At 42.0% G+C, this 27933-nt stretch overlaps 1 protein-coding gene across 2 annotated transcripts in view; it reads left to right on the forward strand.

The window, feature by feature from the left end:
* Positions 1-27933, forward strand: part of DPP10 (dipeptidyl peptidase like 10) — a 709461-nt gene that overhangs the window by 366323 nt on the left and 315205 nt on the right. For both annotated transcript variants that reach the window (XM_033946860.1, XM_033946861.1), the window contains exon 5: positions 19796-19870. In XM_033946860.1, the coding sequence (XP_033802751.1) occupies positions 19796-19870 (75 nt within the window). The remainder of the gene's footprint in view (positions 1-19795; positions 19871-27933) is intronic.

Consider the following 27933-nt stretch of genomic DNA (forward strand, 5'->3'; position numbering starts at 1 on the left):
TATTATCTTCCAAACAAGACCCAGGATCAACAACAGCAAGGGAAATTGGGACATGATTTAATGAATATATCTAATATTTTGGAAATATCTGATAAAGAATTAGTGACCCCAGCAACTTTACTTTTGACAGAAGCTCTCGCACCAGATAAAAACTGGTTGTTGAGACTTTTCTTTAAAAATAAACAAAAATAATTTTTAGGTTGTAGAATTCAGATGTTCCCAGATTTGGCTAGGGATACGCAGAGAAGGAGAAATGAATTCTTGCTAAGAAAACCTGGTGTTATAGCCCTGGGGGTGACCTTTTACTTGCGACATCCATGTAAATGTGTAATTAATTATTGTTCACATAAATTTGTTTTCTTCGAGCCATCTCAACTGACAACCTTTCTCTCAACTTCATGTCTGGAGAAAGATGGAATATGAGTGCTCAGCTTAAGAAAGGGTGCACTAACCTCATTCAACTAGTTACTACTTTTGTAAATGTAATTTTCTTTAATCGCCTATTATCCACCTTGGATCCCTTTTGAGGACTTGAGTTGAAATTTATGCTTATATTTGATATCTTTTTATATTGTTTACTTTTATATTAATTTGTTGCTGAATTTCCTTTCTGTACAAGTTTATGCTTGATTATATTGAAAAATTCAATAAATCTATAATTAAAAAAAAAAGAAATAGGCTGTTTTTGGACACCAACTAGTTTTTATCTTTGGGAGAAGCTATTTTTAACTTCAGCTTGTTACATTACATGCCCCTGAAGCAGCCTTTCAGGCAGAACGTATTGGACACTGTTCCTGGGAGCACCTTGACAAAATCTTGCTTTTATCTCCATATGGTCGGTTTGGCCCTCTTTTACAAAGGTGCGCTAAGCGTTTTAGCGCGCGATTAGCGTGCACTAAATGCTAACACGTCCATAGGATGACATGCACGCGTTAGCGTTTAGCGTGCGCTGAAAAGCATAGCGCACCTTTGTAAAAGAGGGGGGGGGTTTGCTGTTTTCTGTCCCCCTGTGGATTCTATAGTGGACCGTATCAGCAGAAATGTGACTAATGATGGAGACTATCAGGCTCATAATCGAAAAACAGACATCCAAAAAGCATCCTAGTCGCTAGGATATCCAAGTGCCAATAATCAAAGCCGTCTTTCTGTACGTCTAGCAAGATAGGTGTGGTGGAGGCATGTTATGGGCGGGCTTTGGGTGGTTTCAAGGGCAGGGTTAGACATGGACGTCTTGCAGCGATAAACATTTTGCAAGACATCCTGGACGGAACTAATACGTTTAGAACTAGACCTGTTTTAGAAGGATCTAAGTGCCACAAAGGTGCCAAAACTAAACAGATGACCACTGCATGCATCAAGGTAAGACACCTCCAAACTCTTTTAGTACTCACTGACCCCCCTTCCACCACACAAAAATGAGAACAAAAATGTACATACCTATCTCTAAAACAGCAGCATTTGGAATGTGGAGGCCTAGTAGAGCTGCACACAGGTGTCTCAAGTAGCCTGGTGGGTGGGTTAGTGAACCATAGAAAGGAAGACCCAGGTCCATAAGCCACTCTGACTACTACATTTATGGTAGAATGTGTGAGCCCACCCAAACCCTACTATACTGCTCTCTAAGGTGCCACATGCAGCTATAAGTGCTATTGGAGTGGTACACAGGAGGGTATAGAAGGGCTTTTTTGGGGGGAGGGGGGCTCATCCTAAATTATAAGGGGGTTATGTTGAGATATACATCTGGCACCCTTTATATGATGTTAACAGCAGTGCCTTCTAAGGTGTCCATTCTCTGTCAGGATGTCTGTATGACCAGTCCATTGCTATTCTGACTTCACCCATGTACAAATAGGATTAGGATGCTTATATATATATTGTGTTCTCCCCCCCCCCCAAATAATACAGTGTCTTATACAGTGCTCCCCTGCAAATTTGCGGTTCGCAGTCCCGGTCATTCGCGGTATTTTCTGATTGTGAATGACCAGGCAGGGGAGGCAGGACAGGGAGTGAAGGAAATCACTGGGAGCCCCAGTGAGTGAAGGAAATCACTTGCTGTATGCTCCGACCACCTATTCTTGTACCAAAGTCGGGCCTTACCAATCAGGAGCTGCGTGTCAAAGCAGCTCCTGATTGGTGAGGCCTGACTTTAGTACAGGAAGAGGCAGTCGGAGCATACACCGAGTGATTTCCTTCACTCGCCAGCGCTCTGGCTGCCCTCTCCTGCCTCTCCAGCTGCCCTCTCCTGTCTCCCCTGCCTAAAAACCGTATTTGCGGTTTTTCAAAATTTGCGGGGGTTCCTAGAACGGAACCCCTATGAATTTCGGGGGAGTACTGTATTAATTTTGGGTCCACAAAATATACTAGGGCTTATTTTCAGGGATGTCTTATTTTTTTCATGTGCAACAATCATCTCTCCCTTCCTCTCCTCTACCCCAATTCTTCTTCTTTCCTTCCCCCACCCCCCATGTGCAGCATCATTCCTCCCCTCTCATCCATCCCCTTGTGCAGCAGAACCCTACCGACCCTCCCACTGTGAGACTGACATACTTCTGCTCTGAGAACTCCTAAAGCAGCAGGGGTGGGGGTTGCTGAATTGATGAGTCTGATTTTTTTCAGCAAATTGGGCAGCACTAGTGTCAGGGATGGAGTTGGGGATATTCGGGTGGGGCTTCAGGGGTGGGGCCTATTTTCGGGATAGGGCTTATTTTGGGGGAAAAATGGGTATATATTTGGACGTCCAGCAGTTTGCCATTTGAAAATGGCCACTTTTGTACCAACAACTTTGGGTGTTCAGCTGAAAACATTCAAGTTGGACTTAGATTTTTTTTTTTTAAATGCCCCTCCACATCAATAAATGTGATAAAAGCCAGCTTCAAGAATTTTCATATTTAAGAAGTTTTGCTATTTGATGTAAAAACAAGTTTTTGTTAAATGATAGTGCATTAATCTTACATTATCTACATTAATGTGTGGTGCTCTTCACAAAGTATTAATACAACAGCTGTAATCAAATTAAAAGTCACTTAGCAAACATTATAAACAATAATAAATTGATTTACTCACATTTTTGTTCAGATTTGTTACATTTTCTAATTAAACTATTGGCTTCTCTAACTAATTTCCACATATTAAGCCTCTAACACTAAAAAAAGTCCCAAAGTTCCAACTTTTCGGCCATCTGTTATATGCACATGTCTTCTTAAAACATTGTACACTATTATCTTTTTCATGCTGTTTACCACATTCATTCTAGCCCATTACAATGATATTGAAAGGGCTTCTCTATCTAATTTGCAGTTATATATTTCTTCCCAACTGGTGTCATGCAACCAAACATTCATCAAATTGGCCTGGAAAATCTATAGCTATTATAAATAATGTTTGCAGTTCAGGGTCCAACACGCATGGTTTGCCTAGGATCCTGCTCATTGGATTATTAACCTCATTCTAGGAAGTTGTCCTTGTGGAGCTTGTTCAGAAATGTTGGCAAGTGTACACCCCCATCAAATACAAACGTGTCAGAAAAAGAATGTTCTCGGTGGTGGCTCCAATATGGTGGAACTTCCTACCAAAGTAATTAAAACTGAGCTGAGAAAAATTTAAGACTTAATATAGCTTGCTCTATCCAGCTCGTATGCAAATTACTCTCAATAATGTCACCAAAACTTTTTATTGCCCGGATGAGCTGTTGGAATATCTTCACCAGAAAGGATACATATCAGTGGACACAGGAATCCTTGAATACTTGATCTTTGACCCATGAGAACTGAATGGGAATCATACATCTTGTTATATAGGTCAGATTCTTCTCTATTTTTGTCACAAGTTTTTAAAGATTTAATGCTGTCGTTATCCACTTTGGGAAGCACTGAGTGAGGTAGGAATGCCAGCGCACCTGGTCAGGTTAGTCAGATCATTCTACTACAATTAAGAAGCTACAGTGTGAACCAGGTATGGAGTTACAGAATGGTTCAAGATCAAAAAGGGTATAAGACAACATTTTCAACCTCTATGCAGAAGTAATCATGAGGAGGCTGGTCTTAGATTATTTGAGATACGCAATCTGAGCTATGCAGATGATAGTACCATGCTGGCAGAGAGTGAGAAGGACTTCAAGAAGTTGATCCTGAAGATTAAAGAAAGTGAGAAGATGGGACTTCACCTGAACATCAAGAAGACCAAAGTCATGACTATCACCAATGGGGAAGTCTATATAAAGATCAACAATGAAGAAATAGAAGTGGTTGTCAGCTTTGTATTCCTTGGTCCCTCATTGATCACAGTGGCGGTTTGACAGCATAGATCGGGGGTGGGCAATTTCGGTCCTCGGGGCTGGAATCCAGTCGGGTTTTCAGGATTTCCTCAATGAATATGCATGAGATGTATTTGCATGTACTGTTTTCAATGCATATTCATTGGGGAAATCCTGAAAACCCGACTGGATTCTGGCCCTTGAGGACTGGAGTTGCCCACCCCTGGCATAGATCAAGCATCGATTAGCACTGGGGCATGAAGCTATTGTGAGCATGGACCAAATATGGAAGTACAAGGATGTCTCAGTCACCATCAAACAAAGACTGATCACTGCCATTATGTTTCCAATCGCAACATATGGCTCACGAGAGCAGATAGCAGAAAAATTGACACCTTCAAGTGTGGTGGTGGAGAAGACTTCTATGAATCCAATGGACAGCTAGAATACCATGGATAGCTAGGATCACCAACAAAGATGTTCTTGATCATAGAAGGCAAGATTACCAGTCAGAAACTGACCTATTTTGGACCTGTGATGAGGACAAATTCACTAGAAAAGGAGGTGCTACTCAAAATGGTCAGTGGTAAAAGGAAGCAGGGGAGACCAAAGGCCCATTGATTGGATACCATTAAGAATGGCACAGGAATAAACATCAAGCAATTGAAAGAAACTGGAAAACAGAGAAGCATGGAGAGGACTGGCCTACAGAGTATCCAAAGGTTGGCCATGACTGAATGGATAGGAAACATGGAAAAATGATGGCAGATAAAGGCTAAATGGCCCATCTAGTCTGCCCATCTATAGTAACCATTATCTCATTCTCTCTCCAAGAAATCCCGTGTGCCTATCCCAGGCCCTTTTGAATTCAGACACAATCTCTGTCTCCACCACCTCTTCTGGTAGTAGCGTTATCAACTTCTGTGTCTCCTATATTTGTTTTTCAATAGTATCAATGTGTAGTCCATATTACAAAGGAGCAGGATAGCTCCGAAATTTCACTGTGTTTCTCTAAATGTCAACAGACTAAATAATGTGACTAAAAGGAAGAAGATACTGTTTATTTAGGTTCACTGAAGCCCACTTTTGTCAGTATATATTTACCCCTGCCTCGGGTAAGCATAATGGTGTGGTAATCCTAATACAGTGCCTCCACGGTCATTCGTGGTCCCGGTCATTTGCAGTATATGCTGACCACGAATGACCAGAACTGCAAGAGTCTGCGACCGCGAATGACCGGGCAGGAGAGGGCAGCCAGAGAGGCAGGAGAGAGCAGCCTGAGCACCTGTGAGTGAAGGAAATCACTTGCAGTATGCTCTGACTGCCTCACCAATCAGGAGCTGCTTTGACACGCAGCTCCTGATTGGTGAGGCCCGACTTTAGTGCAGGAAGAGGCGATCAGAGCATATCCCGAGTGTTTTCCTTCACTCGCAGGTGCTCTGGCTGCTCTCTCCTGCCTCTCCGGCTGCCCTCTCCTGTCTCCCCCACTAAAAACACCTACAGAAGTGACTTCAACCACACACAGCTGGTCCGAGATTCCTCGCCGGAGCACATGCCTCCTGTGAGGTGCCCAAATCGCGTGCTTTTTTGTTCAGCGTATTTGCGTTTTTTCTGTTCAGTGTTCTTCAGACTCGCTGATGGGCCGAGCAGTGGCTGCCGCTGCTATGTTACTGCCTATCCCCGCGTCTCCCCCATGAAAAACTGTATTCGCAATTTTTCAAGATTCGCGGGGTTCCTGGAACGGAACCCCCGCGAATATCAGGGGAGTACTCTACATAAACAATCAAATATGTCTTTATTATGCCACAAATCTGACCCAAATGGAAAATGGGTTCTAGTGTAGTTGCTATATAATGGTAATAAGTTAAACATACTATCGATATATGCACTGATTAGGGGATCCATGGAGACTGATGAATCCTACTGGACATGACTATACTTGTTTTTGCTCTCCATTCTTCCTACTCACGCATTGATTATTTTCTACTTTCCAAATAAAATAACTTCTAAATTATTATCTATTAAACTCCATAGTATATTGGGTTGAGATCAGGAAGCCATTAGTATTGTACTTGAGGGCGATTTATCTCATAATCTACAATCCAGATGGAGATTTAATACCTCATTACTCACAGATCCAACATTTATTACTGCTGCTGAGCATTTTACATCAGAATATTTTCATTTTAATGATCACATTTCTACTTCTACGAAAATATACAATGGGATGCAATGAAAGCTTCTCTTAGAGGTTTCATCATTAATTAAGTTGCTAGAAAACGTAAATCTGATTTGAAGGTCAAATCTCAACTAGATTTGCAAATGAAAGCTCTAGAATTACAGCATGCCAGGACGAACCACCTGATTTATTGTGATTTAAATATCAGTATATAATACTATTTGTATTGAAGAATTTAAAAAGATCTGCAAAGTACGAGAGGGCATAAAGCAGGTCACCTCTTAGAAGATTTTTTAAAAACTAGAAAGCAAAACAAAGGCTATCAGGTATAAGATCATAATATGGAGAAGTTATTACTGATACTTCTTGTATATGTGAAATGTTTGCTGATTTCTTTCATTATTTATATACTTCTCAAACTGCTTATTCTGAGGCTAAGATTGATGACTTTCTCTAGGATTTACCTCATCCCACTTATCATCTAATGATTTTAAACTCATCACCAGTGAGGGGATTGACTCTGTGCTTAAAACCATGAAATCACAGAAATCCCCTGGAAATGATGGATTTCTAGTTGAATTGTAATGCACATTTCATACCCGATTGAAACCTAGATTACTTCAACTTTTCCAAGCTATTTCTAACAATCCTAATATTCCTTGTACATTCGTTGAAGCTATGATTGTGATTCCAAAGCCAGATTAAGATCCTTTAGAAACCAAAACTTATCATCCTATCTCCCTAATCAATGTGGAAGCAAAGATTTATGCTAAAATGTTAGCTACTAGATTAACCAAAGTCTTTTTACATTCTTTAATCCACCCTAATCAAAGAGGGATCAGTCCCAGTTGCTGTTGTACCCCAACACCTGTTTGTTATGCCATATGCTGCTTGCTGACAAGACTAGATTTGAACCTATGGCAGTTATTTTTTTTCTACACAGAAAAGATCTTTGATAGGGTTGAGTGGTTCTCGTATCTTTTTCACATTTTATGTTGGTTTGGCTTTGATACACATTTCATTAATATGATTTTTGTTCTATATGCTCAACCTACAGCCTAGTTATGGATTATCTCTCACCTTTCTACACCCTTTGGTTTATCCAGAGTAACTAGACAAATATATCCTCTGTCCCTTCTCCTTTTCAAGCTGGCTTTGGATCCCCTAGCAATAGCAATTTGTTCTTTTTCTATTATTCAGTAAATGCAGTAAATCTACAAACAAATAAGAAGAGCCACACCAGAAAATTATTTGTTATGGTGAAACAAGTGAAAAATCCTCACTCAGCATACTAATCAACCATCAAAGACTGTGATGAGAATGAAATTAGCAACCAGTAGGACATCAAGCAGAGATGGAAAGAATACACAGAGGAATTATACATCAGCATCAGTACTGACTACCCTGAAGAACTTTGGGGTCAACAGGAAGCAGAACCAGACCTATTGGAAAGTGAAGTGGATTGGGCACTAAGGCAGCTGCCAAACAACAAACATAGAAATATAGAAAAAGCGGCAGAAAAGGGCTATAGCCCACCAAGTCTGCCCATTCCAATATCCCCCCCCTGAATTTACTCCCTTAGAGATCCCACAAGAGTATCCCATTTTTTCTTAAAATCCGTCACGCTGCTGGCCTTTATCACCTGGAGTGGGAGTCTGTTCCAATGATCCACCACTCTTTCGGTGAAGAAGTACTTCCTGGAGTCGCCATGAAACTTCCCTCCTCTGATTTTCAGCGGATGCCCTCTGGTGGTCGAGGGTCCCATGAGCCAGAAGATATCATCTTCTGACTCGATGTGTCCCGTGATGTATTTATACATTTCAATCATATCTCCCCGTTCTCTTCTTTCCTCGAGTGAGTACAGTCGCAACTTCTTTAGTCTTTCTTCATACGGGAGATCCTTGAGCCCCATGACCATCCTGGTGGCCGTTCGCTGAACCGACTCGATCCTCAGCACGTCCTTTCGGTAGTGTGGTCTCCAAAACTGAACACAGTACTCCAAGTGTGGCCTCACCATGGCTCTGTACAACGGCATCATAACTTCAGGTCTCCTGCTGACAAAACTTCTGCGGATACACCCCAATATTTGTCTTGCCCTGGAGGAAGCCTTCTCCACTTGATTGGCAACTTTCATGTCTTCGCTAATGATCACTCCTAGATTGCATTCCTCCGTGGTCCTAACCAAGGTCTCACCATTTAGTACATAAGTTCTACGCGGGTTTCTCTTGCCCAACAAAGCACCTGGCATTGATGGAATCCCTGTAGAGCTGCTCAAACCAGTTCCAAGAGCCACACTGACAGCACTATGCCAGAAGATGTGACAGACCTACACATGGCCAAAGGACTGGAAAAGATCAGTTTTTATCCCACTGCTGAAGAAGAGCGATCCCAGGGACTGTACCAACTATAGAACAATCGCCCTGATTCCCAGCGCCTGCAAGGTGCTTCTAAAGATCATTTTTCTGTTGTACAAGGTATTAAAATCACAGGAAGTTAACATTTCCTTGTACGCTGATGACATGGTTGTGTATCTTAATGATCTCTCTCATTTGATCCCCTCATTAAAGGAATTAATACATTTTCTAAGATCTCTGGATACAAGTTGAACTGAGAAAAGTCTGATATCTTCTCTCTAAATGTTTACTCTTTAAAGCAGGACGTTTTACAATTTCCTTTTCAGTGGGCCCCATTCAGAGTTAACTATATTGGGATTCAGTTTTGTACAGATTCTGAGGATACTCTCTATTAATTATGCTTGAGTGATTACTACTGTCAATGACATGTTAAAAAAATGGTCACCTTTATTTCTTTCCTGATAGGGTCGCCTCAAGACAATTAGAATGCTGGTGAATCCACTCATGAATTATACCTCCACGATAATACCATGCTTATTTGATTATTCTTATTACAAATTGTTGGACTCTAAACTTCTTAAATTTCTCTGGATGAACAAAGCTGCTAAGATTTCTCAACAGATCTGTAGCATATTAAATTACATGGTGGAGTAAACTATCCTAATTTTTCTATCCTAATATCACTTTACTTTAACAAGAACGGCATTCGTTCTAACATTAATTCTTCTTTTGTGACATGATGGGTCAAAGTAGAATGACTTCTTGTTTCTTAGAGAATGACACGGGAATAAATTTTTTCCCCGTCCCCGCAAGAACTCATTTTCCCGTCCCAGAGAGTTCTTTTCCTGTCCCTGCCCCATTCCTGCAAGCTCTGTCCTCATCTGCATAAGCCTCAAACACTTTAAAATCACAATTGTTCAAGGCTTGTGCCGTTAAAAGCATAGCCTACGGAAACGGGGCAGGGACAGCGACAAAACTCGTGGGGACGGGGAAATTGAGTTCCTGCGGGGATGGGGAAAAATTTATCCCTGGGTCATTCTCTAGTTCAGCTGTAAGACTCCTTTACATTTCAAACAATATCCTATTTGGCTGGAACTCTTAGGGCATTATTGCTTTTAGATTCCGTATTTCAAATTAAAGTGAGATGCATATCATCAATTGATTTAGGCTAATCCACATATACAAATTGGACACGATTGCTTTATTGGTCCTCTTGGCTGCATAATGTTATCTACACTTTGGATCAGATTTGTGGTAAATCATTTAGGGCCAGATTCTACAAAAATGGCTGCCGATTGTGTGTCAATCATGTAACAGTGCTGTTTGTAGAATTGTGATTTTGTGAAAGGTAGGCACCAGAAATGTGGGCCAGGGGTTTAAAGGCCTGTGTTTCTGTTGCCTAATTTTCACTTGAATTGCGGCTATGGAGGTACTTTACGATGCCTAATGCCACTTCCGACGTTAGCCACACCTACAGTAGTGTTAGGCATTGTAAAGCACCTCCGTAGCCACTGGTAGGCACCTACTGCACATTTTTTTAAACACTTTTGTTATTATTTTTTTTTTAATGGTGTTTTGCACTCCGTTTATAGAATATGGGCCTTAGTCTCTTTTGTGGATATTCAAACACATTATCATCTCCTCTTGAATTTTGTTGTTGGTTATAACTTCAACAATATCTGACCAAACTTAAGCTTCAGTTTTCCAAAACTCTCCCAAGTCTTTATCGATATGTGAGTATTTTGGTAGAGGAGAATCGTATGTCCACCAAAATTTATAAAGGTCTTAAAAAGTTTGATGATTTTCCCCTCTACTAATTTCAATGAGATATGGGAGCAAGATATTGGTGTTCACTTAACATGTGATCAATGGAGAGATTTTTGGATCAAGACATCAAAACTTACTAGGTTTGCTTCTCTTATTCCAACTTTATTTTTTGTTCATCATTGTGCTGCTGGACTCTGTGTAAGCTCTTTTGACTCAGACATCTACCCTCAAATCATTGTTGGCATTGTCATACAGAACAAGGGATACTCATTCAAATGCTCTGTCTTTGCGATTTACTTTGTCCATTTTAGACTTCAGTCTGGAATCTTATTTTTTTTTTAAATTCTCCATCTCAACAGACGGTTCTTTGGCAATTGCCATTTGGAGAAGCACTGTTCTGGATGTTCTTCTGTCTATGGATCGGTCAAATCTACTAGATATATTGTTGGCCTTAGCTATCAAGGTGATCCTTAAAAATGGGAAAATTTGCCATCCTATACATTTATCTGTTTGGTATATTTCAATCTGTCTTACACATAAATTTGAAATGGAAAGTGCATCTCGTTCCTCTTTGTTTTCAAACTATTGTGCCTACCTGGTCTAGCTGTAGATAATATTTACAACTGGGAAACATGATTTTTGATATATTACAAAGACTAGGAGACACTCAATAAAGTTACATGGAAATACTTTTAAAACCAATAGGAGGAAAAATTTTTTCACTCAGAGAATAGTTAAGCTCTGGACTGCATTGCCAGAGGTTGTGGTAAGAGCGGATAGTATAGCTGGTTTTAAGAAAAATTTGGACAAGTTCGTGGAGGAAAAGTCCATAGTCTGTTATTGAGAAAGACATGGGGGAAGCCACTTCTTTCCCTGGATCGGTAGCATGGAATATTGCTACACCTTGGGTTTTGGCCAGGTACTAGTGACCTGGATTGGACACCGTGAGAACAGGCTACTGGGCTTGATGGACCATTGATCTGTCCCAGTAAGGCTATTCTTATGTTCTTCTCCTTTCTAGGTACTACAGTTTGTTTGTTTTTTTCTTTAATAATTTTTATTACAGTTTTCATGAACAAAATACAGAAAAACTAAACAAACAGTGAATAACATGAATAGCATTTTACAGTCTTGTAGGACTGTACAATAAATTCTTGAAGGTATATATAAGATATACAGAAAAGGTATATGATTAAAAAAGAGTGAGATTAGCGGTAACCTGGCAGAGAGTATTGGATTATTGTACCCGCACTTCCAACTCGATTCTTCCCCTTACATATGGTACTACAGTTTTTATTGTATTCTTGCTTTTCTTCCATTACGTACTAAAATATTTTCAATAAAGAATGTTTGAACAAAACAAAATGTTCTCTTCCCATATTACAATCCTTATTAACATTTGTAATATATAGTACAGATCTAAGATATGTGAATCAAACATAAATTAATATTCAATCAGTGGCGTACCAAAGAGGGATGGGGGGGGGGAGATCCGCCCCAGGTGCACGCCTTAGGGGGGTGCACAGCTGGCCAGGTCTGGGTCATCCGGTGCCGGTCCGCAGAAAATTCCTGCCGGTCCGCGCAAGGCCGGTAACATCGGATTGGGACCATCAGCAGCGTCTGGGCTGCATCGGCGCCCCCTCCCCTTGACACAATTTAAGATCGGCAACGGGCCCCCCGGCACTCAAGATCGGCAACGGGCCTCCTTATCCCCCCCCCCCCGCATCAACAGTACTTCAGATCAGCAACCGTGGTGCTCAGCCCAAAGCTTCCCTCAGACTCAGCTTCCTGTTTCTGCCCAGGCAGTTCGAGTCAGAGGGGAGCTTTGGCCTGAGCACCGCAGTTGCCAATCTGAAATACTGTTGATGCGGGGGGGGGGGGGGGGAAGAAGGAGGCCCGTTGCCGAACTTGAGTGTCATCACAAGGGGGGGACGTTGCCGATCTTGTTGCCAAAATCGGACAGAAAGGTGAGAGGAAGGGAGAGAGATGGGCCTGTGGTGGATGGAGAGTTTGAGAGAAGGGGGCAGATGATGCAAGTGGAGGGAAAGAGAGAGAAGGGGCAGATGATGGAAGTGGGGGGAAAGTGAGAGAAGGGGAAGATGATGGAAGTGGGGAGAAGGGGGAGAGAGAAGAGGGCAGATGATGGAAGTGGGGAGAGAGAAGAGAGCAGATGATGGAAGTGGGGAGAAGGGAGAGTAAATGTTGAATGGAAATGGAGAAAGAGAACACATATTGGATGGAAGGAGGGATAAAGAAAAAGGACATATGCTGGATGGGGGAAGAAGATAAAGTTAGTGAGATAGTAGAGGGGTGAAGGAAAGGGGTGGCATACTGTGGGTAGACACAGCGAAAAGAGGGAAACTGAGGACTGCAAAGTAAGAAAGAATTTAATTTAAACGGAGGCAGAAATAAAGAAGGAAGACCAGAGAAGGAAAGGGAAGAGAAAGAGGAGAGAGATATGCCAAAGAATGGGGAAGGAGACAGAGAAATCAGATCTGAACAGAGGAAATGAAAAGAGAGAGATGCTAAAAACCACAGGGGGAGGGAAAGAGAGATGAAAGGAGAAAGATGCCAGACCAGGAGGGAACAGAGGGAAGATGATGGATGCCAGACCAAAGGGGGGGGGTCTAGAGGAGAGATGGCAGGGGGAGACAGACAGTTTCTGGTAGGGGCAGACAGTAGATGGAACGGGCAAATGCTGGATTGAAGAGATAGGCAGACGCTGGAAGGAAAAGAATGAAAAGAAGATAAAAGCAGAAACCAGAGACAACAAAAGGTAGAAAAAAATCATTTTATTTCTATTTTGTCATTAGAATATATCAGATTTGAAATATATATCCTGCTAAAGACATAACTGGGGACTGCAAAGCCCAGGCAGTGCTTCTTTAGCTTCCAGTTGGCTTAGGGCTCTCTCGGACCAAGGGGCATTCCCCTAACACTATTCTTGTCATGTGTGACTGAACTAGTCTGTTAGCATGATATTTCTGTGTAGCATTCTGTAATAATTTGGCTTGTTCAGTTTTCTTGATAGTAGAGGGAATTTATGTGAAGGGGAGGGGAGACAGGGGTTTTGTTGGTCCTTGCTCTGTATATTTATATTTATGAAATGACAATTGTACAGAATATTGTTTCTTTTTATACTTTAATAAAATACGTTCAATATAAAATCATAACTGAGGCTTGTGCGGATGGGATCAGATGGTTTGCGGGGACCAAGCTTGTGGAGACGGGGTGGAAATGTGTTTTTTTAATTTCAGTCTTAGTAGTTTGCTGATCTACAAAATAATTATTTTATTTCTGCTGGTCCAAGAGTGTAAAAAGGTTGAAAAACACTCTAGAGCAGAGTCGGCAGCTGCGCTGAGGTACAGGAAGGTCCCTCGATGACTCGTCTGCCAGCTTTGCTCAGGAAGAAGTAAGTTACGTTGGAGGGGGTGGACCCGGCAGAGGAGTCATCGTGGGACCTTCACACGTGGCTGCCGACTCTGCTCCAGAGCTAGTAAGTCGGAGTGAGGTGGACCGGCAGCTACAGTCATCGCAGGAAAGTAGCAGGACTGCTGGAATGAAAGAGTGGTCCAGGGAGAGAAAAGGGGCAGGGTGGTATGGAAGGATGGTGCTGATGGAATTGATGTATAGGGAAAGGGGAGAGAGACATAAGGAGGAAGGATACTGGATGGAATTGGATTGGAGGGAAAGAAAGGGGGCAGATGCTGATTGAAGAGGTGTGGATGGAGAGAGAAAGGGCAGACATTGGATGGTAGTGTGGCAGGTAGAGGGGGAGCTTATGCTGGATGGAAGTGTGGATGAGAGAGATAAGGGAGCAAATGCAGGAAGGAAATGGGAGAAGAGGGGAGCAGACGATGGAAGTGGACAGAGAGAGGAGAAAGTACTAGATGGAAGGGGTAGAGAAAGAGGGCACATGATGGAAGGAGGGGATAAATAAAAGGAGGGCACATGATGGGGGTAAAAAGATTGAGTTAGGGAAATACTGGAGGGGGTGAGGGAAAGAGGTGGCGAGCTGTAGGTAGACAGTAAAAAAGGAAATTGATGAGAGGGTAGTAAGAACGTAATCTAGATGGATGCAGAAAATAAATTGAAAAGAAAAATGAGGGAAGAAAGGGATTGCAGAAGAGAGGTGTGGGAGAGGGAAGGAGAGGAGAGAGATGCCAGACCAATGGGTGTGAAAGGAGAGATGGAAGGGGGAGGCATATAGTTTCTGGAAGGGGCATAAAAGGACAGAAGATGCCATATAGGGGCAGAGAGACGGCAGACAGTGGATGGAAGGAAGAGAGTAACAAGAAGATGAGGAAAGCAGAAACCAGAGAAGACAAAGGTCGAACAAAAATTTTCTATTTATTTATTGCTTTAGGAGACATGTGGCACTGTTTCTGTGATGTTGCATTGTATGCAGAGTCCAGCTTCTTGCTGGTTCAATATAACCTTATGTATTTCTATTTTATCTCCCCTTTTACAAAACTGTGGAGCGTTTTTTAGTGCCAGCCATGGTGGTAGCAGCTCTGATGCTCAGAATTCTATGAGTGTCAGAGCTGTTACCACCGTGGCTAAAATCCACACTACAGTTTTGTAAAAGGGGTAGGGGTTAGTTTGTGATGACATATTCCATACTAGGCGAAGGTGTTTTCTGTGTGTTCGAAAGACATGGTTTTCTGTTAGGATTGACAGTGTAGGATTGATCTGTACTAGTCTGACTTGTTTAGTTTTACAATGGGTGTATTGATGTTGTACTGCTCACTGTATTATGTAAGATGCTGCCTTTTCCTAGGTACTCATGTGTGATGTGTGGATTGTTACTAAAAATCATGTTTTTCGTACAGATGGGGGGGGTATCAAAAAATGATGGGCCCCGGGTATCACATATGATAGTTACATGAGACGATGCATGAGACGACTATCGGCGTCCCGTTTGAAAGAAGACTGATCGGTTGGGATACACCCTGAGGCAGCAATTTTGTGGAATGCTGGCCACCATTGGTGTACCGATCAGCTGAAGATAAGTTGAAATATTTTTCTTCTATCTTTTGATTTTTCATGAAGCAAAGTATAGCATAAGGCTATAATTACATTGAAGATTTTTTGCCAATGAGGTTACTGCTCAACCACCTTTAACAAACCACTTCGGTGGAGGTGGGAGGGCCCTTTTCTGAGGCTTTTTCCTTCATTTTGAGTTATTTAATAACCTATATCATACTATAGGACATTACAGCATCAACCATTACTGAAAGTGTTTACCATTTTACATATGCTAGGTACGCCACTGATTGCTATCTCACTCATGCAGACTGTTATAAAGATTGGAGCAGAAACACGTATGGTTAAACATGGAAGACATGCGAAGAATGCTCTACTGTACATTAGAGACAGTCCCTGCTCTGTGGCATTTACAGTCTAGTAGGAATGTCCTATTTTTCCCCAAAGGCATTTTAAGAAGAAAAGGAGATTAAAAGAATAATTCATATGAAGAGAATTCAGTTTCCCCTTTTGATCAATTAAATATGAACTATACTCTGCTAGTCAAATTTTTTTTTCTATGAATATCCTGACAAATGTGAAAGAAGACACAGGCTATATTTAACTATCTCTGGAATGTCAAGTGCAAATGAAGGAACAACAGTGAACATGGAAAGAAGTGGTCACAAAGGTAGTAATTTTACAACTACACGTAGGGGTAAAAGCTATGCTTGGCGGGGAGGGGGTTGTGCAAATTTACTGGATTTTTAAAGCAAATGTGCACAGGGTTTCCTAAGCTACAGTAGGCACTAGTGCAGACATGGGCAGCTCTGGTCCTCGAGGGCCGGAATCCAATCGGGTTTTCAGAATGTCCCCAATGAATATGCATTGAAAGCAGTACATGCAAATAGATCTCATGCATATTCATTGGGGAAATCCTGAAAATCCAATTTCATTCCGGCCCCTGAGGACCAGAGTTGCCCATGTCTGCACTAGTGTGTGCTTAAAAATGACTCACCGCAGAATGCATTCAGGCATCTAGTGGAAGATCCCAATTTTTGCAAGTGAACCATGTGCTAAAAATATTTTTTAGTTTTTGGGAAAAGGGCATATCAGGGGGAGGGGCGGGGGCGGAAAGAGAGTGAATGCTCCTAGTGGCGTAGTAAGGGGGAGGGGCAGTCCGCCCCGGGTGCCATGTTCTCGGGGCTCTGGCATCCCTTCTCCTATCCGCCCCCGCCTCTATCCCCTCACCACATGCATGCCCCCCCTTCCCTTCCCCATAACTCTAGTTGTTCACCGCCACAGTGCTCTTCGCGACTGAGTCGGCTCTCTTGTTGATGTCATTTCCGGGTTCCATGCATAGGAAGTTATATGGAGAGTTAACAGGGTCATAAGTAGCATGTGGCAGTGGACAACTATAGGTATGGAAAATAGGAAGGGGGCACACGCGTGGCAGGGGGAGAGCGGGTGGCAGAGACAAGGGCAGGGGATGCCTCTCACCCTTGCTATGCCACTGGGTATTCCTGCATTAATCAATGTATCTAGATTACCATCTGCTTACTGATTAGTACAGTATTATCACGTAAGCTCTTAGGGTCTGGTTCACAAAATGGTGTCCTGATTGTAGGTGGCAGCAGGTATCCTACTGTCTTCTAATGGACCAGTCAGGATGCACGTTTAAAAAAAAAAAAAATAAATGTGGCGAATGACGCCTACAATGTAGGCATCTGATTCGCACCTACAGAAGCGCCTGGGCACTCCTACAGACGCAAAAGGTTGGTGTAGACATGGCTTATGCCGGAAGTGGCCTTAAGCGTCTATAGGCGTGCTTACGTGATTATGTAGTTGCGAGTCAAACACCTTAAATGTAGGCCTGTAAATCGCTGCACAAAAAACAGATGTGATTCTGGATGTGGCGTCTACCGGTGATTGACACGGGATGGGTGCTTGTTTTTCCGGTGCCTATCGCGGCAGGTGCCGTTTCCAGCATCAGGCCCTTACTACCTACAAAATAAATAGCAGTAAATCCTCATGCACTAATTTATTTATTTATTTTTTAAATAGTTGCACACTAATGACAAAATTAGCACATGGTCAACTAGTTCATATAATGGAAAGTTGGCCGTTTTGCTGCTGTGCTATATGACCTTAGCATGAGGAAAGACAGTGTTGGGGCACACTAAGGCTTTTTTTTTTACCACAGCTGTTCAAGATATTGTAAAGGTGAAGGTCTGTGCACGAATATTTAGTGTTACAGGTCCACGATTGTGGAATGCACGTCCTGAGCAGATTCGTCAAATTCCTGTGCTGTTATCTTTTCAGAAGTGCTTGAAGGCTTATTATTTGGTAGTGGATAGGAGAGATATTACAGTTTTACAGTTATTATTCTTTTAGAGGAGTCATAAGAGAATGTTTTGGTTTTTTTTTGTTAATGTGTTATATGCTTGGTTGCTTTTTATTTATGCTTATGCAATCTACTTCTAACTGGTCTCCCGCAGTGTCGCCTCTCCCCCTGGCCATCTGTGCAAAACTATGCTGAGCGGCTCAAATCTTCTACCAACCTCGCTACACTCATGTCACCCCTCTCCTTAAGCAAGAGCAAAAGTGGAAATGTCCAGTCAGAATGGTGCACAAAAAGTGTCTTTCAACTCATCTGATAAATCCAAATGTCTTTATTCATCCAAAATAACTCATTCATCCAAAGTAACTCAATGACTCGACATGATCATGTTTCGGCCACCCGGCCTGCATCAGGAGTCTTAGGAGTCTTTGGGTATCAATTGGATAAATATGATCTAAAGCACAACGATCAAACCGTTGCTCCGAATCTTGTGACGCTACAAACCAACACGGCCTTTTTTTTCACTGCAAGGCCATGTTGGTTTGTAGCGTCACAAGATTCGGAGCAACGCTTTTTGTGCACCATTTGACACTTTTTGTGCACCATTCTGACTGGACATTTCCACTTTTGCTCTTGCTTGTTTGATATCTGTGGATTTGTTTCACCTGTTTTAGTGACCCCTCTCCTTAAGTCACTTCACTGGCTCCCTATCTGCCATCGCATACAGTTCAAGATCGTACTACTGCCCTTCAATATCTCTCCTCACTTCTCTCTCCTTATACACCTCCCAGAGAACTCCGCTCCTCAGATAAGTCGCTTTTAGCGTTACCCTTCTCCTGCGCTGCCAGTTTCAGACTTTGTTCCTTCGATTTATAACTTAACTTAAGGACGCCTTTAATCAATTTTTATGCAAGAAAAGCTTTAAAATTTTACCCTACCTTTCGTTCTTTCCTGGTTTTTTGTTTTTTTTCTTCTTCCCCATTGTAACTTTACCCTCCTTCCCTATCTTTCATGTGAGTCATAATTGATTTTATTGTAATTAGGTTAAAGTTTCTATATTATATTATTATGTACATCGCCTAGAATTTCGAAATAGGCGATTCATCAAATGCGAAATAAAACTTGAACTTGAAACTTTCATCTAGCCATGCCCTATGCCGAAAATGTAGGCCAGACTTTTCTAGGCTTACATTTACGGTGCCTACCTTTGATGTGAATCGTGCCTCTGTAGACACTTTAGGGCACCTAAAGCCACTTCTGGCATTAGCCACGCCTCCAGTGGCATTGGGCGCCGTAAAGCGCCTGCAGAGGCGCAAATCTGGCGCCGATGTTTTAGGCACGGTAGGTGCCTTGAAAATAAGTGGGAAAAACGTCATTTAAACGGTATTTTGAACTGCAGCACCTAAAAAGACACCGCTGTTTAAAGAATACAGATCTTATTCAAAAACTGTATGTGTAAATTGTAAGAATTCCCCTGACCCGCCCATGGCCATGCCCTTTTTTGGGAACTGTGCATACATTTTACATGCAGATTCTGGGACTAAAAGTAGGCCTATACATTTTGATCCCAATTAGCACCAATTATTGCTTAAGATCCCAATTATCAGCTCTAATTGACTCATTATGCAATTAAATTGCATGCACAAATTGGGAGCGCACTCAGATTTGTGCATGCAGTTTATAGCGCTTTTTATAGAATTCAATTATAAGCCTTTTTAAAAAAAAAAAAAAAATTTCACCTTATGCGTGCATGCATCCGATACCTGTAAGTAAGACTTGTAACTCTTCTAAAATAATCTCCTATATATTTATGGAGAGAGAAAGAGAGAGAGAATCTCTGTTTAGAGTGGGTTGGTGGACATAAAAGTGACATTTTTACAAATTGGCCAATATGGTTACCATATCTATTTTACAGCATTGTGTCATTTTTTTTACAGGTGACTTTCAAAGCATCAAGACATTCAGTCTCACCAGATTTAAAATTTGTTCTTCTTGCATATGATGTCAAACAGGTAAACATTTTTCATTTTGGAAGATTGTTTCTCGCTTGAAAAAAAAGAAAATAAAATGCATGGTGTATTGATGCCAACAACCCAGTTTACTTCAAGACTTTGAGACCAGAAGCACAAAGATATAGCAATGTATGTTCCAGTATGTCTAAATGATTGAAGGAATATAGAAGGAATAAGCTGAGTCTGCCAATATGAGGGAAACAGAAAACAGATGAACACAGTAGAATTGAACTGCTGAATAATTCCTCCCTGTTATAACATATTTCACTGGGCTTCTCATTTCTTAGGGGCTGCAAATGTTTGAGTTCCAGGGTAGCCAAGGTATGCAAATGAGCCATGATCACTGTCCCTGCATATGCAAATACATCAATGAATATTCATTGAAAATATCCTAAAAACCAAGCTTGTTTGTGTATAGGTTCATAATATTACCTTAATGTCTGAAAATAGAAATCAGACATGAAAAATGTTGCTGTGACATATTTCTTGCAACCCATACCCCCATATGATGGCACTGCTATCTATGTTGATGCGTGATACATATGTAATGCTCCCTTCAGGATGGCTCTGGATCTGGGGCCTGACTTGGCAGAAGTACTCCGAAGGCCATCTCTGTCAGTCCCTCACTCGGTTAGTCTCTGTCAGTCCCTCACTGCGATCAAGGTTGGCTAATAAATTAAACAAGTCTATTTGAACTATGTACATAGGCCTAATCACAAAGCCATTTATCATAAACAACTTTCACCAGTTTCAATACACACACACTTAAACCATTACTTGTGTAGTTAACCAGTAGCTTTAGTCCAGGGATCTCAAAGTCCCTCTTTGAGGGCCGCAATCCAGTCGGGTTTTCTGGATTTCCACAATGAATATGCATGAGATCTATGTGCATGCACTGCTTTCAATGCATATTCATTGGGGGAATCCTGAAAACCCGACTGGATTGCGGCCCTCAAGGAGGGACTTTGAGATCCCTGCTTTAGTCTTTGCTTCAGATATTCAAATCTTCTAAATTAGAACATATCTTTCTTACTCTCGGGAATTGACTTATAGGAATAATAAATTTGAAATAATATGAATGATAGCTCAAAAAAGTAATAAATTATTCTTTTCCACTGATTTTATATATAAGGTTGTATATAATTTCTTCCCTGATTTCATAATCATTAGATCCAAAAACTCTGTCTTATAGTTATGATAAATCATAGCAAAATTTTACTCTGATTCAGTTCTTCTCAGTTTATATCCCTACATTCATGTTGGTTCACAAGCTTTATTCACATTCGTGAAATAATCTCTTAAAAGGTATAACATTCTTCCTAAATGTCTGTTCAGTTCATCCCTCTGTGCATGATTTGCATAAGGTGTTATCCAACCCCCCTCTGCTATGTAATCTAAGTGAACTTGATGTAATTCTCCTGCATCACAAACAGATGGCAGTCACAACTGTTCCCATTCAGTTTCAATGCAAACAGATAAATGCCCGATTTTAAACCAACTATACAGTATACAAAAATTGTCTTCTTTTCAAGCTCTGTCAGAAACCCACCCCCATGAGGAATTTCACATATAAACTAAATAGTATTTCCCCAATCTTGTCTCAGTGGCATTCCTGACCAGTCTAGTTTTAAATTGTCAGTAATCACTATGCACAAGATGGGTATGCATACACTATAGTTACAATCTACTATAATAAAACGCTAAAGCGCACATGCGCACTCCTATCTGCATGTTCCGTGATCCGTATGTCCGTGGCAGGCAGGAGAGCGCATGCGCGCTTAGGGTTCTATTAGCTTGGAAGGAAAAACGGCACATAGAAGTTATTTGTTCATCGGACCCAAAGGTAATGTTCTGTCCAAAGTTATTTTTAAGTTCAAAGCCGCTGCCGCGGCTCCTCTCACGAGTGTCACCTGCGTCGGAGAAGGCTTCCGACTCAGGCGGGGATCGTGAGATGAGCTGCCGAGGCGGCTTTGAACATAAAAATAACTTCCGCCACAACTAAGGGAGTCATGTCTCCAGAGGCCCCAATTGTAACAGTTGGAGACAGAAATCGGCAATTCCTTGCGATCCAGGCTGCTCCTCACACCCACTAGCTCGCTAAACAGCTTCCCGATTACCTTCTAATTAAATGGACAGTCGAGCAGAATCTAGTTAATATTTTCTTGGAGAAGGTAGAAGTTAAAAAAAAAAAAGGATTACTTTGAAGACCATGTGAACGCTGCCCTAGTAAATTGCATTTGATTAATGTAAGGTTTTTAATTTTCCTGCTGTGCTTCTAATTTTAACCACACCATGAGCAAATATCATCTGCAAACAATGATAAAGCACCTTTTTTTACACAATGAAATGTTAGCTGTTTGCGAGAAGCAAACCAGTGTGTAAACAGCCCAGACCAAACTGTACCTGATGCCAACTGAAATGCTTCAGCTATTGGTCAGTTGCAGGTCATTGGGGGAGGGGGAGGCAAATCTACCAAGGGGCACCTAATTTAGATGACTTGAAGCTGCCTATTTGGAGTAAGTTTTATAAAGGAAAGTAGGCACTTACTTCTGGATTATGGTTTTCCAAAAAAAAGGGGGGGGGGATGTTTTATAAAAGGGGGGGATGTTTAATTTGTCAAGCCACTTAGGCCTAAATTCTGTAACCAGCGCCTAAAGTTGGACACCTATTTCGGAGGCGCCCAACTAGATAGGCGCCTATCTAAATCGAAGAACAAGCTCAATTAAGCTTTTTAATTAGCATTGATTGAAACGTAGGCGCCTATCAAGAAAGCGAGATTCTGTAACGAGGCGCCTCTAAAAATTTAGGCAGCCTTCAAAAAAATAGGTGCTATGCATGCTAGGCGTGGGCGTGGCTACGTGTTAGGCGCCTTCTTACAAAATCACTGCTCTTAAGCGCGCTTAAGCGCTCGCCATGGGCGCCTAACTTTTAGTTGTGCCTAGAGCTGGCCTATTTAATGGGCGCCTCCAAAATAGGTGCTGCTCAGCGCGGTTCACCAAACAGCACCCAATTTTACTTGAATTGCGCTGAATGGTGCCTATATCGGTGCCCAACGTTTTGGACGCTTCTTATAGAATTTGCCCTTTAAGGCTCTCTCGTGGCCAGTATCGATATGTTTTCCCCTAAATTTCCATTTCATCCTCTTCATAGAAGCTTATTTCACACAGGTCTTTAGGCTTGTGCAGTTCCTTCCCGACAGTGAAATGTTTTTTTTTTACTTTAAACAGTGTTGTCTGAACAGAGTTACCACTGCGACAAGTGCAGCCAATCACCCGCATGCATTTTTCTCAACATTCTTACCCTGCATATTAGCCTTTGCACTTGGCTTAACACGGTCACAACTTTAAATACTGTTTTTAAAGATAACACTTCATCTCTTTTTGCTACTTTCTATCTACGTACCTGGTCTCTGAGCCCCATCCCAATTTGCTTTATTTTCCAACCTGACAAGATAAAAACTGTAATAATATTTTAACCTTAGGTTACATATAAATAGCACATGAAAAGACCTGCAGAGAGAGAGTAAGAAATAGACACACACATGTACAACAGAGCACAGAATGAAATCTACATAGAAATATTCAGCAGATCAACCACAGCTGATTCTCCTGGCTCATGTCCTCTTAAGCGTTCTCCCTAAGTCATCAGGACACCCCCTTCACTTATACCAGCTTGTTTCACGCTTGCCTTGAACCAGCAGCAGTCACAGGGTCTGGGTACATTGAGAAAACATTCAAAAAAGACAATCATTAGATCATAGGCAGCAACAACGCTGCTTTGTTTGGGGGGGGGGACCCAGGAGCTCCGCCCTAGGGCATGACCTCTCAGCAGCTGCCGAGTCCCACACCCACCTCCTCCCAGCGCTATAGTTTTAAATTTTTCAGCAGCCGCCAGGCAGCATCCACGAGCAGGCCTGGCCCTGGAAGCAGAATGAAGGGTTCCGGGGCAGCCCTGGTGTTTGACGCTGCATGGCGGCTGGCCAAAGATTTGAAACCATAACACCAGGAGACGACTGAAAATTTTGGGGGGAGGCAATGGCCCCTGTGATCTCCCCCATTCTGAATACTACGCATTAACCAATAGTAACTAACTGTTAAATAAAATATTATCAAGAAAAAAAAACCTCATTTGTAAGAGTTTGATCCATTAGCAATGTAATGTAATGTAATGTAATTTATTTCTTATATACCGCTACATCCGTTAGGTTCTAAGCGGTTTACAGAAAATATACATTAAGATTAGAAATAAGAAAGGTACTTGAAAAATTCCCTTACTGTCCCGAAGGCTCACAATCTAACTAAAGTACCTGGAGGGTAATAGAGAAGTGAAAAGTAGAGTTAGAGGAAAAATAAAAATAAAATAAACATTTTAACAAGACAGCATTGATCTAAATACTTTGGAAGGTAGAAGAGAGGAGAGAAAGGAATAGAAGCAGAAGGGGGAGTCATTGAACAGTAGAATTCTGGAGAAATTTAAATGATAGAAATAGAACAAAACAAAGACAAAAGGCAAAACAATAGATAAGATTAAAGATAAATCATAAGCTGGAAAGGAAAATAAAATAAAACTTTGTCTTCAATCCACGGTTTCAGCGTCAGTGATGAAGTGGAGCAAGTAAGTTTAGGAGGAGCAATGTGTGTGAACTCTTTCTTTTTTGATATAACAAAAGAATAGGCGACAAGTCAACAGTGGTTCAGTCAGAAAAGCTGAAGAAATGTGGCCGGGCACCAACTGGGGACTGCAGAAGTGCTAAGTAGTGTTACATCCATTCTTATTCTGTCAGCAGGCAATGAATAGGGTCTTATAGAGAACAATTTTGTAATAGTCACCTAGACTGGGAGGACAACTCCATGCACATTATAAGCAATATTTTTATTTTTCAATTGGCTTTCTCAAATTGAATAATTGAGTTTGGGATTGTAATCTGTATTCATAAAGTGATTAATTTTTAACATGGAAAAAAAAACAGCAGCCATAAAATGATATTTAGCCGGTGGCAGTTAGTGTTTTTTAAAACACTTGGGGGCTCCTTTTACTAAGGTGCGCTAGCGTTTTTAGCGCAGGCAGATTAGCGCACGCTAACCCCGCGCTACGCGTCTAGAACTAATGCCAGCTCAATGCTGGCGTTAGTGTCTAGCGCGCGGGGCATTGCAGCGCGCGCTATTCCGCGCGTGAATGCCCTAACACAGCTTAGTAAAAGGAGCCCTTATTGTCCCTGGTTAGATGAGACCCCCAGACACCATTACTGAATATTCAGTGCTAACAAAGACCCCTGGCCCCCGGAGGTTGTATTGGTCCTGACTGATACTCAGACACTTGTGCAGACCCAGGCTGAATAACAGCCAGGACCCGTATAACATTTTTTTTCAGAGCAGCGATCCCTCTCCCAATCCCTAGAAAGCCCTAGTCCTTCCCTCCCCCAGCCCATACCTTTATAAAAGGCCCCCAAGAACTTTGCCCCCTGACTCTCCCTGCAGTCTAGGTAGATCCCCCAGGCCTACCTTGTGGGAGTATGTGGCGCAGGGGTTAGAGCTACAAAAACCCAGAATGGAACCTATTTCTCAAGCTATACTCAAAATATTCCAAATCCAACTGCCTACTAGATAACTGCCCTCCACCCATCATGAAAACTGCCCCCTCCCCTTCAAAGCCGAACTCTTCAACTGGGTCACCCTCTGCTTGTCTACCGGCTACTGCCCGCTGGAACTCGGCCACATCCTTGTGTCTCCAATAATCAAAAACCCCAAAGAACCACCCTCAGCAGCCGCCAACTACAGACCTATTGCCAATATCCCTCTCTGCCTCAAAATCATGGAAGGTCTAGTCAACCATAACCTCATGTCTTACCTAGAGAAATTCAACATCCTTCACGACTCACAGTCAGGATTCCGCACCAACTACCACCTCCACCAACTTTTCTCACTAGGAAACAGCGCACTGCTACTCCAGTTTGACCTCAGCAGTGCATTCGACCTAGTAGACCATGACATACTCTTTAGTTGCCTCGACTCCATTGACATTTCCGGACAGGTACTAACCTGGCTCACAGGCTTCCTAAAAAACCGCTCCTACCAAGTCCACAACGACGGAACCTTCTCTCATACCTGGTGCAACCCCTGTGGAGTTTCCCAAGACTCCCCCCTATCTCCTTCCCTGTTCAATATCTATCTAGCTTCACTGGGACACATGTTATCAAACCGAAACCTGAAATCCTACATTTACGCAGATGACATTACTATCATCATCCCTATTACCTCACTGTCACAAGAGACAGAACTATACATCTCAACTGTCCTCACCATGGTTGAACACTGGACCACATGCTTCAAACTGAAACTAAACCCAGAAAAAACCAAATTTTTCCTTGCAAGTCCCAACCACAAACTAACAACCACCACCCTGCAATTTAACGGGCTAACATATCCAATCAATCCCACCATTAAAATTCTCGGAGTCATCCTGGACCGCTGCCTCACCTTTGAAGACCATACCAATGCCCAGGTCAAAAAATGCTTTTCCACCCTTTGGAAACTCCGTTCTATCAAACACTATTTTGATTTCCCCACCTTCAGATTGCTGGTCCAATCCCTAATCTTAAGCAGCCTGGATTACTGTAACATCATTTACTTGAGTTCCTTCAAGAAAACCATTAAACGTCTTAGATTCATTCAGAACACCGCCATCCACCTCATCTATGGCCTCAAAAAGTCAGACCATATTAGCCCTTTCTACAGAAAACTTCATTGGCTTCCCATTGAAGCAAGGGTCATCTTCAAATTCGCCTGCCTCTGCTTCAAAACCTTAACCGGCTCATCCCCGATATACCTGTCACGCCACTTTGTGTTCCCAGGCTCCAACCATACATGCAATGCCCACCTGTTTGCCTACCCCTCCCCAAAAGGATGTATCTACAAAAGATTCCTGGACAAAACCCTCTCTTTCCAAGCTGGCAAATGGACTGACTGCCTGACCACCCTCATCTTTCTTGCCCCATCTTACCTATCCTTCAGGAAATCTCTCAAATCATACCTCTTTGATAAATTTCTCTAACTCCCTCCCCCCCCCCAATTCACTAATCTCTACCCCACCTCCCTTCCTTCCCTTCCTCTCCCTTCTAATTGCCCTACCTCTTCTCCCCCGGTTTTTTCTCTCCTCTTTCTGCTCTCTCTTGCAACTGTTATCGGATTATTTTGTAATTACTACTGGTTATATTATACACCTGAAATCTAACTTGCTGTATCTTGCTGCATATGTACAGTCTCTTCTCCTGTAAACTGCTAGGAACTGTCTTGTATTACTCTGTATCTTCGCTGCATATGTACAGTCTCTTCTCCTGTAAACCGCTCAGAACTGTTTTATGGTATTGCGGTATACAAAAATAAAGTTATTATTATTATTATTATAGCCTCAGCACCTTGAGGCTGTGGATTCAAATCCCTCGCTGCTCCTTGTGACCCTGAGCAAGTCACTTAATCCCCTCATTGCCCCAGGTACACTAGATAGAGTTTGAGCCTGCTGGGACAGATAGGAAAATATGATAAAGTACCTGAATGTAAACCACTTAGGATATAAGTGGTATATAAACAATTAAATAAATACTTCTGTTCCCTGGAACTCCAGTGGAAAACTGGGGACATGAGCAAAGCCCCCTCAACCTACCCCTTGTGTCAGGCTAGAGAAAATGGCTGCCAGGACCTCTCACAATCATTTGTTAATGTTGCTGTTTAAAATATAAGAATGTGAACAATGCAAATATCAACAGAATGTAATATAAAGACAAAGTATTAAAAAAAAAAAAGCCAAACTTTGCAGAATGTATTTAAAGAAGATCAATGTTGCCTTAAATATTACTGTATTTAAATGTATGCTCAGATATTCAGTGCCAGGATATACCAAAAGTAAGGGCTCTTTTTACTAAGCTGCGTTAGGGCATTAACGCTCGGAATAGCGCGCGCTGAATTGCTGCGCGCGCTAGACCTTAACGCCAGCATTGAGCTGGCGTTAGTTCTAGCCGCGTAGTGCGCGGTAATATCCTGCGTGCGCTAAAAACGCTAGTGCACCTT

This window comes from Geotrypetes seraphini, chromosome 5 (assembly GCF_902459505.1).
Source record: "Geotrypetes seraphini chromosome 5, aGeoSer1.1, whole genome shotgun sequence".
In the NCBI taxonomy this organism is placed as follows: Eukaryota; Metazoa; Chordata; class Amphibia; order Gymnophiona; family Dermophiidae; genus Geotrypetes; species Geotrypetes seraphini.